This window comes from Trachinotus anak, unplaced genomic scaffold, assembly GCF_046630095.1.
Source record: "Trachinotus anak isolate AG129_WGS33_773 ecotype Australia unplaced genomic scaffold, CSIRO_AGI_Tana_v1 ptg000004l, whole genome shotgun sequence".
Taxonomy (NCBI): domain Eukaryota; kingdom Metazoa; phylum Chordata; class Actinopteri; order Carangiformes; family Carangidae; genus Trachinotus; species Trachinotus anak.
In genome coordinates, this window is record NW_027273855.1 from 4,186,064 (window position 1) to 4,197,304 (window position 11,241).

General features: G+C 39.1%; 2 protein-coding genes across 3 annotated transcripts; one reads left to right on the top strand and one right to left on the bottom strand.

Moving 5' to 3' along the window:
* Window positions 1-767: 767 nt before the first annotated feature.
* LOC139620117 (solute carrier family 25 member 45) lies at window positions 768-7,426 on the bottom strand. The gene is made up of 8 exons (XM_071475328.1): window positions 7,395-7,426; window positions 5,119-5,217; window positions 4,657-4,713; window positions 4,491-4,534; window positions 4,337-4,408; window positions 4,045-4,233; window positions 2,009-2,243; window positions 768-1,552 (listed from the first exon to the last, which is right to left on the bottom strand). The coding sequence occupies exons 3-8, from the start codon at window positions 4,691-4,693 to the stop codon at window positions 1,272-1,274; spliced, it is 858 nt and encodes a 285-aa protein (XP_071331429.1). The 5' UTR covers window positions 4,694-4,713; window positions 5,119-5,217; window positions 7,395-7,426; the 3' UTR covers window positions 768-1,271.
* On the top strand, window positions 6,013-10,336 carry mad2l2 (mitotic arrest deficient 2 like 2). Of its 2 annotated transcripts, none has more exons than XM_071475329.1 (9): window positions 6,013-6,044; window positions 7,049-7,105; window positions 7,418-7,536; window positions 7,642-7,713; window positions 7,794-7,894; window positions 7,995-8,089; window positions 9,175-9,248; window positions 9,390-9,482; window positions 9,676-10,336. In XM_071475329.1, the coding sequence occupies exons 2-9, from the start codon at window positions 7,066-7,068 to the stop codon at window positions 9,712-9,714; spliced, it is 633 nt and encodes a 210-aa protein (XP_071331430.1). In that variant the 5' UTR covers window positions 6,013-6,044; window positions 7,049-7,065; the 3' UTR covers window positions 9,715-10,336. The 2 variants fall into 2 exon arrangements, with proteins under 2 accessions (XP_071331430.1, XP_071331431.1); XM_071475330.1 differs by lacking the exon at window positions 6,013-6,044 and adding an exon at window positions 6,087-6,154.
* The last annotated feature ends 905 nt before the right edge of the window (window positions 10,337-11,241 follow it).

Genomic DNA, 11,241 nt, shown 5'->3' on the forward strand with positions numbered 1-11,241 from the left:
AAAAAGGAGAATAATTTTATTTACTATAATTCCATCCATAAATAACACAATGACAGAAGGTAAGACTGCTTTGGCTTTCACGGCTTTCAAATACTTTCCGTAAAACATCTGATAACTGAAATGTTATCAAGTGGGCCACTCTGGGATAAAATCTTATCATCCGTTATTATCCGTGGTCTAATCTGTGTCAGTTCAGGGGTCCTTAATGTGAAAAAGTTCAAAAGCCACTGCTCTATCATCTATTCCATTTATCCTATGTTTGTACATGTTAACAACACATCTTTGTCGGGCGCTTGTGGCGGCAACAAGCTGTAAACAGAACACTAAAGTTAGTATGGTGAGTGTGTCAGTAAACATGGATCATCATTAGCATTAATTCTGAGTCATGTTTAAGGCTAATAACTTCTCCCTCTTGCTCTGTGTTTCAGGTGAGGGCAAAAAAAAGTTATGAGGTCAAGATGTTTAAATAACAAGAAATATATGATGTTTTCTTGACATTAACTGAAACAACAATAAAGTAAAAAAAAAAACCAAAACAAAAAAAAAACAGTAAAACTGAAAGAAAGCTCTGCAGCTCTGCACATTTTCACATTAAACTAAGTCATGTGATTGATGGTTAATGTAAAAATATTGATTATAGCTGCTTTAACTCGAGCTCTCTGTACCAGATTACTTTCAGCCACATCTCATGGCCTTCATTAATCATTGTTTATATGTGGCCTGTGGAGCCTGGAGTGGTTGGACCATTCACCAGTAAAGAAATCAGCTACATTCTTTGTACTGTTTATTTATTAGAAAATCATTTAGTGTTTGTGTCCAGCTGATAGGAATAAAATGCTTTGAGATAAAAAATAAAGCTACAGTGACTAACGTGTAGAATACGGTGCTGTCTTACATGCAACAAAGTTATAATGTTTACATTCACATTTTGTCAAGTAAAGTGGATTTGGTTTCCAGTAAATATGAGCTGCTTAACCATGATATCATCTGTTAAAGCAGTTCACGTCACCAAAGACTTCTCCAACATTTTCATCAAACAGTGGTTTTCAAAGTGTGTTCAGGTTTATGACACTAGCCAGATGAGAGTTGACCTATCTTACAGAGACAGTAAACAGTATTTTAATACTAATCATCATAAAAGTGTCTAAAACTGTAACCCTGAGAATATCGGACCTACAGTCAAATGGTGCGCAGCAAAATCTCCACACACTGTGGGAAGATCCTCCAATTCGCAAGGCAAAGAGTGCATCCATTCTCTGTCGGGGGTGAGGTCATCTCGCTGGTGGAAAGAAAATCTTCATCAGGCTCTCGTAGCTGAGGAAGGTGACGGCGTTGACGGGGAAGGCCCTCAGGCTGTTCAGTAGGAGGCCTTTGAAAAAGACCCTCACTCCCTCCTCTCTCACGCTCACTCTCATGCAGTGCAGGACCCCGCTGTATTCCCGGCCGCCGGCCCCTGACATCTGGAGCCGGGCTTTCACCACATCCATGGGCGTGGCAAAGGCCCAGGTCACCACGCCTGCCACGCCACCTGCCATCAGTATTGCAAACGTACCTGATGACAGAAAAGTTTAGCAATTAATGTAAATCTTTGAAGTCATGTGTGGACAGAAAATTAAATGAACCCTGGATATTTGGAAGTGCTACTGTAAATCCAAAGTGTAACCTAAAACTTTCTTCTGCTTTCTCCCTCGAAAGTTAAACTCATCGATGTTACATCTTTTTAAAAATATCTTTGGTATAATTTATTTGGAGGCCAATTTCTGCCAGGAAAAGGAATTTTTATGGACTGTCTCATAATTTTGACTTAGTTAGTGTCTTAGTATCTCATAACTTTATGTTATTTTTATAATTTTAACATTATTATTAAATATTATTAAATTATTATAATTATTTTCATTTTTTCCCAGAGCAGAAATGAGCTGCCATACCTCACAGACTACCCTGACGTCATATTCACTGAGGGTCAGTAATGTTGCCCTGTGGAGGAGTTGTGCTCTCTGTAACTGACCTGGCTGTTTGCCGCTCTCTGTCAGAGCCTTTCGAGTGACCTCATAAGGCAAAAAGTAGAGTCCATAGCAGGGTACGTCCCTCAGGGCGAGGGCCAACCCTCCCCTGAACAGACCCCTGGGTCCTTCCTCCTTCAGGATAACGGTGAGACAGTGAATGGGTCCACGGTATCGGTTAGTGGTTGTTTGGCCCTGCAGACGCACCTTCACCAGGTCGATGGGTGCACAAACTAACACCTGAAGGCAGATTTAGTGAGGATTTAGTTTTAATGTCACTCAGTATTTTTGAAAGATTAATGATACCAAGCTTTTAAAAACCATCACTTTGAAGGATAAGGCTGGTGACCAACAATGAACTGATGCTAGCAACAAGTTTTGTCTGTGCATAAAACATTTCTCCTCATAGATTTACATTGTTGTCCAAACACCACTAGAAACACACACTGTTGGACTGGGGGACGTGTTCTTTCATTACCACAAGGGCTGCACAATAAATTGCAATATAATGGAAATCACAGTATGGCCATAAGCCATGTAAGTTGCAGGAGCTGCAAAAAAAAAAAAATCACAGGAGCTACAATTTCTTTTGATAAAGGTAAAATGTGTCACAGCATTGCTGTGCATTGTTAGCACCATAAGTGTTGTGGTGCTACAGAGATGCCCCAGCCTTCAACTCATATTATATATATTATATATATTATATGTATATAGAATATCCCAGCAAAAATCACATCATAATAATTTCTAAAAGTTTTCAATGAATATGAAATGCAAAAACCATCATTCCATCTGAAATCATGACTCATATCTCATATCTGCCAAAATAATCACTTTTTTTTGCATATTGTGCGGCCCTAATTACAACAAACACCAATGCATTGCGGCTGCCATTGCTGACCTGCTGCGGAAAGACGCACGTGTTCACACTGGCTGCATCACTGCTACTGCCGGCTTTTTCTACATAGAGTCTGCAGGATACTTGAATGTTAGATTTCTCTTAATTTTCAATTAATTTCTGATTTATTTCTGACAGAAAATGTCTCTTAAATGCCACTGACTCCATATGCAGGTGCTAAAATGGTTAAAAAATATATTTAAATTTTTGTCATGTCTGTGTCATATTCAGATCCAGCCTAGACATAGTTATATATATATATATATATATATATATATATATATATATATATATATATATTGAAAGGTGTCAGTTTTACTGTGCACTTTTGGTAGTTTAAATAGTACTTAATACTTATCCCAAGGCTTCCTACTGCACTGAAGCTTTACTGATGTCCTTCACTTGTAAGTCACTTTGGATAAAGGCGTCTGACAAATGACTAAATGTAATCTAATGGCTGCATTTATTATGAACTGCTCTTAATGGTATCGTCTTCATGGGTCTCTTGGGATGAGTTGGGCTGAATCCTAATGATGTTAGTGAGTCTCTGACCTTTCTTCTATTTAGTTCAAAATTCAGTCTTAACTGACACTTCTGTCAATGACAAGTAATGTTAAAAACTACTGGAGGAGTCCTTTTGTTTCAGCCTATACTTGTGCATGAGAATCAGGATCAGGTTAAATATCCATAACATAATCACTGTCAAACTCTCCATGGTTGAGATTGCTACGCTTTTCAATTTCACGAACCTTTGGTCTCTGCTGTGTCGCCTGGCTCAGGTCAAACTTCACATTCTTAACCCCGTTCTGACCCAGACTTTAGTTCTGCGGGTTGTAGTGAACATTGCAAACTCTAGAGCTGCAGCCCAGTAGCATTTTACACTGTAATTCTTATTTTCCCACAATGTCTGAATCCTCCTTTGTGCTTCACTGACACCCCTGCCCTATAGAAGGTGGGGAAAATGCATGCTCAATGAAACTTGCCATAATTTGCCATAACCTCTGTGAATGGAGACTTTTCACACCCTGAGAGCGGTCACTTTGATAGCACTTGTGTACAATCAAACTGACCAGCAATGTCTACAGCTATGGTCCTGCAAGGTGCTTTGGATGAAACCAGCCAGTGACTGTCAGGTGTTCTTACCTGCACCAGACCTGAGAAGCAGCCAGCGGTGAAGACCTGTGCAGCAGAGGCCGGTGTGGCTTGACTGCGGTCACTGTGCTGAGATTGAGTGAGGTAATCTAAGGCGTTACTATAAGAGCCAAAGACAACGGAGTTGGTGATGCCAGTGGTCAGCACTGGAAATGCCATGCCCTTGAAGAATCCATGGAGCTGACGTAATAAAAGCATAACAAAAAAATAAGTGTGCATCTTTCTGTCATGTGGAGGCTGGGGCATTTCATGCAGTGATATCTGGTGAGGACGTGACACCTACCCCTTCATTAGAGTATGTTCTAGCCACGCAGTCAAGTATCCCTTTATAAGCAGACTGGGCCTGCAGGCGCACCTACAAATGAAACAGGAGGTGTCAGAAAAGGCTGGTTTGATGCATTTAGTCATATTTATGGATTTAAGTGTCAAGTGTCGACCTTCACGGTGTCTAATGGGTGCCCAACTGCCAGTCCCACTGCCCCTGCAATACAATAACATACATGGAAGTGTTATTTCTCCACATGTATACAACTGCTATACTGCTATACCACAAATACTACTGTTCTTAATTTCTCTGTTCTGTCACAAATATATTGTTTTCACCTGAAATGCTGCCAGCGATGAATTCCAAAAAAGGCATGGTCTGCACAGTTTCACAACCTGCAAAGAAGACAAACGTGTTGGACCTGTCATAAAGACACTTTACAGCTGCTATAAAGCGACCAGATTACAGTCTCACAGCCGAGGAGAGTTAATGCATGACTGACAGTTAGGTAGTAAGGTATTTACTTCAAATTGAAGGTGATAACAAAACCCTGCAAGCACTCTTATTACCAAGCCTCTTGTACAGGGGATTTAACATTATGTGACTGATGGACTTTAATTTGTGGAGCATTTTCCACAACTCATCATTTCACTTTTGCTCCTGGCCAACAATGGCTTCAAACTGATACATTAATCCGCGATTAAAAACCGTTACATAATTACACAGTGTTTTCATACAGGCATTATATCATGCAAAAAAAGATCATGCAAAAAAAAAACAATCAAAACCAGCTGGCTTACCTTTCGTAAAAGTCACATCACTGTTTGAACATCCTGCTCGGTGTAAACCTTATCGCCCTTTTCCTCCAGTCCCACAGAGTTCAGTAATGATCTCTGGCTCTGCAACCAGTCACATCAACAGTCATTAAAAAAGGCAGTGTTTCCTGCGTGAATGGCTGCCTTTTCAAAATAAAAGCCACCTGGAACTACATTTGTGTAAATAATTGCCTACTGAACACAAATTATTTGACCAAATCAGACACAAAACAAACAAACAAACAAAAATAAAAGAAGAAAAATAAAATAAAATAAAATCTCCAGTTAATTATGCAATCTAAGCACAACCTTAATGTGTTTTAATGATTATAGAGAAATATAATAGTACAATACATGTGATTACTTGTTTTAAAACTTTTATCTTATTCTACTTATTGGCATAAGTCTACATACGTTTGAATGTAAAAATACATTCCCTTATTCTGCAGCTGTACAATACAAACTGTGTGCGCATTTGTCCTTTGAGCATTCAGAATAAAAAATATGCCTCACGCACAACTTTTAATCCTGGTAACAAATGTAAAAGATACAGTGAAGTAAAATTTGAAAAAAAAGTTTCACAAAATCCCTCTGTTTTCAGTTCTAAATGTATACAACTATACATCCAATTCACTATACCAATTCAGAGTATAACTTCATTTAAGATTTACCAGGAAGTCAAAGTTGCCTAGGCTAGTGCTAGTGTCAATGGTAGCTAGTAATAGAGCTGCATTATACAGGACATTAATGGGTTTTATTGGACTTTTATTGGACTTTATTGGACAATTTAGGGTTAGGCTATATAATGGGGCACCGCTAGTACCATTAGATGTTTAATATTTTATTTTGAAAGTAAAATAGCACGACTTCCGCTAATCTTATTGGATTTGTTTGGACTTCAGCTGCGTGGTGTAAGTCTTCTTTTGTGAGTTTTATGTCGTAAAATACACACGATCGACTAATTCCCCGACAGCTGTTCCAGTCTCCCCTGAAGCGTTCACCCATCACCGCCCTGCACAGCGTGAGTCCGCCGGGCTGGGGGCTGGGATGCCCGGCCCCGCTGTACAAAGCCTCTGAGTAGACTGTGCTGTGCGTGTGTCTGACAGTGACAACTTCATTCTGCTGGCCATGTACTTAAAGAAATGTACCGCTCACCATCTTTTTGTCTCTATATATCTATATATATATCTATAGCCTAGAAATGAAGACTTTACGACTAGAGAAACATCTGACTCTATAGATCATACTCTCTATCACACACCAATGTGAAGTCCAGCACAGCCTGTCCTGTTATTCTGTGACAGTCATTCAGCTTATTTGGTTTCACTATCAGCAGCTAAGCAACACCTTCTCCATGTGCTTCAAACACAAGTAACAAACAAACAAACAAGTAATCTGCGTTAGATTTGGTACATTTTGATTTATTTATATATGCCCCTGATAATACGAGTCAGTGATTATACTCTAAATATATTTTTCGAACTCTTTACTAAACCTCAGGGGGAAAAAATCAAATGTAAAACAAATTTATCAAAGATTCTTCTTAAAAGTAAAAATTTCATCATAATCGACATAATCACAAAATGTCAACGTCATCACTCGTGGACTTCAAACAGCTTGTAAACAACGAGTGACGTTTATGTGATGCGCGACGAAGCTAGTTAGCTAAGCTAACGCTCGAAAACCAGCGTCTCGGTCGTGAAATGTATGAAATCTGAAGTTCATCTTAAAATCTGCCCCATCGTTTTTGTAATAAAAACGGAAAACTTTCCTCCTTTCCCTTTGGTTGACATCGTGCTGGGCTGCGACACAAAAACAATATCGCAAAGTAAAAACAGCCTCAAATAGAAAATGAGGGCTTGACAGACTGCTGCTTTAGCCAGCTAGAAAATTACCCATTTCTTTCATTTGACAGTTTCTGGGGAAGAAATCATGACAACTCTTACAAGACAAGACCTCAATTTCGGACAGGGTAAGTCAACCGAACCACATGAAATGGTCAAGCATGTGTCTTCTGGCTGTGGTCTCTCCTGATTTGTAAAATGGCTTGATACAGTTTTTTCCTACTTACACAGAAATGAAAGTCAGTATATTTGCTGAATCACGGACATACCCCACTCATTTCGGCCAAGTATAATACAAGATCAGTGGTGTATTTCTGCACTTGTTGTCCTGTTTCTTGTCATTATATGTGAGCTAATAAGGAAACGCTTCATTGCATTGCTTTGAGTCTGGTGTGAATGCATGAAATATCATATTACCCAGTGGAGTCCTCTTTTTTCAGTGGTTGCTGACATCCTGTGTGAGTTCCTGGAGGTCGCTATTCATCTCATCCTCTATGTCCGTGAAGTTTATCCCTCTGGAATATTTCAGAAGAGAAAGAAATACAATGTACCTGTGCAGGTACAGAAAAATGAATGTGTCATCATTATATGCTCACAGTTTATAGGAAGTCATATGTATTTATATCTCTAATGCTAGTCTTCTGTCTTTGGTGTGTATATTTAGATGTCATGTCACCCAGAGCTGAATCAGTATATCCAGGATACACTACACTGTGTAAAGCCACTCATTGAGAAGGTAAGACATCACCTGCAGCTGACGGGTTGATATCAGGTAATATGAGTCACCTGTTCTCAAGTCTCCCATTTCCCTCCCAGAATGATGCAGAGAAGGTGGTGGTGGTCATCATGGACAAAGAGCATCATCCAGTAGAGAGATTTGTGTTTGAGATTTCCCAACCTCCACTGTTGTCCATCAGGTTTAACCCTTATTATTGATTTAAAGAAATGAATATAAGCTTGTTTTGTGACATGTTATCAGCATGATCGTATTCACTAACTGTGGTTTTGTCTTTATAGCTCTGACACTTTACTGTCACATGTGGAGCAGCTGCTGAGGGCATTCATCCTGAAGATTAGTGTGTGTGATGCTGTTTTAAATAATAACCCACCAGGTAACAACATGAATGATTACTTCCGAAGTACACAACAGATACATATACAAACGTGTTACATCATTTTCATAAAAAATGGATTTGGTCTAATGCCTGACATTTTATATTTAGCTGGATGAAACTGTTCAGATCAGGCATTAACATGAGTCTGGGGTAATCTGATCACAAGTGGACAGCTCGAAGTACAGGTGTTAACGCACCCAAGACACATCAAGGACACATTTTAGATCCGATCACTCAGACCGCATACTGAGGTGGTCTGGGCCACATATGGCAACATTTTTTTTTGCAGTGTGAACACAAATGCATCCTGGGCCACATTGAAGGACCGCCTACTCTACTGACATCCTCATTCTTTGTCTTATTAGTCCCATCACAGTTTCATAATGAATGGAAAAGTTTTACAATTTTATATTTCTATTAAATATTTTAATGTTTTACTTTCAAAACAACAAAACATAAGTGTTAATTTACATATAGAGCAGGGAAGGTAGGTGAGATCGCTTATCTAATGCCCGGTGTGAAATGACTAATGCTAAGACTTATCCACTTGTCATCAGATCACCCGAGACATGTTATTGCCACTTTTGAACAGGCTTTGGACTGAATTGATCTCCATGTGCAATTAGAATCGATAACCTCTCAATGCACAAGGTACTTTTTTTTTATGTTACCAAGCCCACCAGGCTGTGTAGTGCCCTGACAAGTCCTGTCACTCCAATGCTTTAAGTTGCAGATGGTTGTGACTAGGGTTAGGGCTGTGGTTGAATTAATGTCTGACAATCTTGGCAAAGGATTTACCATGTAAGCTGACAGGAAGGATAAGGGTATAACATTCTTCAGGGTCCTATACGTAGCTCTGACACAGCGCTTCAGAAGCAATAGGGCTACTGAAGTTACAAGGAATTAAATTACTGCTTTAAGCTGTTTGAACTGAGAGTCGAGGGACTAGAGAATTAAAAGAGAATTAAGATTGCAATGACAATGACTTTGTTGTTAATGAGATTATATGATATGTAAATGATATTTAGGAGGGAATAGAAACAAACTATAGACCCATTTGTGTGACTTGTTTTTTGTCACAGGGTGTTCATTTACAGTACTAGTACATACCAGAGATGCTGCCACACGCAACATGGAGAAGGTTCAAGTCATCAAGGTGAGGATTTTAAAACTCTGCAGCCCTGAAGATTTAAACACGATGCACTAACACAGCACCGTATTTATTTATCTGTTGCATTGTGAGGAGTTCTAAACTACATGCATGTGTTGTGTCACATTTGTGCGTTTCCCTCTTCAGGATTTCCCATGGATAGTTGCTGATGAGCAAGAAGTTCACATGCAGGAGCCTAGACTCATCCCACTGAAGACCATGACATCTGACATAGTAAAAGTGAGCAGAGACATCCTCCTCATTGATCAGTTTATCTGTTTATCTGTTCAGTTTTAATCCTGTTGCTCAGATTAACACTTTGACAAACGCTATATCGACTGATTCTGTGATTATGTTTTGTTGAATTGTCATTAATATCACATTCAAATCCCCCCATTCCTACTGATATTTGGTTGTTCTTTGTCTTTAACAGATGCAGCTCTACGTGGAAGAGAGAGCCCAGAAAACATAGGTCCCCACCCTGCAGGAATGAGGAATATAGCTGCATGAGCCAGTCTGTGACGACAGAGAATAATCCATCCAGTCAGGTCTGAAAGAAAGATGAGTGTTTGTTTAACACATGAGATTATTAAGGGTGAGATGTTCCTTATGGAAAGTTTTTGTGAGGTACTTGCATGATGCTGCAGTTTGGGTTGGACTGTTTACATTTGGCTGACATTTGTTGTCTGCCTATGATTTAAGCACATCCCGTACACATATACAATGAATATGGTTCTATCTTTATTGCCATGTATAATGTTTTATTGTTTTTAATGCAGATCTTGAGAGTAACATGATCATCAGAATTGCAAAACTACCTGTAACAGTTAAACCTTAGCTGTGCTGTAAATTTTCTGTAAAAATATTCACTTGCATTGTCCCGCTGAGCCATAGCAGTTCTGTGCATGTTGTCTCCAGCAGCATCAGGAATGCTGTGTCGAAGCTGCAGTGTAACCATTAGTAATGTTTCCTTCCACTGTCATCTGACAAATGCAAAGTTGTGATTTGCATTTAATTTTTACTGCTGGTAACATTGTGAATCAACATGTAAAAATGATGAACTTGCAATAAACCTTTTTTTTAAAGCACCACCACTTAAAGTCTCTGTTGTAGTTTCACGTAGAAAGATGTTTGGAGAATGACCCTCAGAAATGTGTATATATATATATATATATATATATATATATATATACATATATGAGTGAAAGTCTTTAGAACTTTAACAGCACCGCACGCTAGAAGATACACACTGACTGCACGAGTAGCTGTTTATACAGGGAACAAGTTTTAACACACGGTGCAGTGGTTAGTGAGGCCTTTCTGTGTGGAGTTTGCATGTTCTCCCTGTGTCTGTGTGGGTTCCCTGTGGGTACTCTGGCCTCCTCCCACAGTCCAGAGACATAACTGGAGATTCTAAATTGTTCATAGGCATGAATGGTCTCTATACGTCAGCTCTGTGATAGACTGGAGTCCTGTCCTGGGTGTACCCCGCCCTCCTCAGACTGCTTAGTTTTCACAATAAAGAAAAAGGAACATTGGTCTCTGGTCAGAATCTCACATGATAAGATAAAATCACTGGATTTCCAAATAACTGTGTTAAGTTAAAAGAGCAGCGCTTTAATTAATCAGACCATGTTAAACTGCTTTACAGTTGCTGCATTAATCTGTCATTGGCACTGTCTAGTAAATGCTATAATTTTATTTTAGGCAATAATTTTTTATCTGTCATTGTTGTTTGCTACTGTTACAAATGTTGGACAGAACTCAAGATCAATTAAACGGATATTAGTTAAAAGCTGACAGACCTTCATGGTCTTTGGACTTTTTGTTGAGAAAACACTGTCGATATCAAACATTGTATTTTGTTCCAGTTTAGCTCTGCTGTGTTAAAGCTGTTCTCTTTTAACACTTGGGGGCAGTATACACTGTGTGCAGCAGATGTTTTCAGTCCGATGTGGAAGTGTGTGATACTGTGGTTTGCACATTGTCTGTGTTAATA

Bases quoted from the DNA above. Each gene is read 5' to 3' on its own strand.
- LOC139620117 (XM_071475328.1), bottom strand. From the start codon at position 4,693: ATGCCTTTTTTGGAATTCATCGCTGGCAGCATTTCAG. The intron at 4,409-4,490 runs GTCGACACTTGA...TTTCATTTGTAG, and splicing joins ACCCATTAGACACCGTGAAG to GTGCGCCTGCAGGCCCAGTC. The intron at 2,244-4,044 runs GTAAGAACACCT...ATCTGCCTTCAG, and splicing joins GCTTCTCAGGTCTGGTGCAG to GTGTTAGTTTGTGCACCCAT.
- mad2l2 (XM_071475329.1), top strand. From the start codon at position 7,066: ATGACAACTCTTACAAGACAAGACCTCAATTTCGGACAGG. The intron at 7,537-7,641 runs GTACAGAAAAAT...GTGTATATTTAG, and splicing joins AATACAATGTACCTGTGCAG to ATGTCATGTCACCCAGAGCT. The intron at 7,714-7,793 runs GTAAGACATCAC...TTTCCCTCCCAG, and splicing joins TAAAGCCACTCATTGAGAAG to AATGATGCAGAGAAGGTGGT.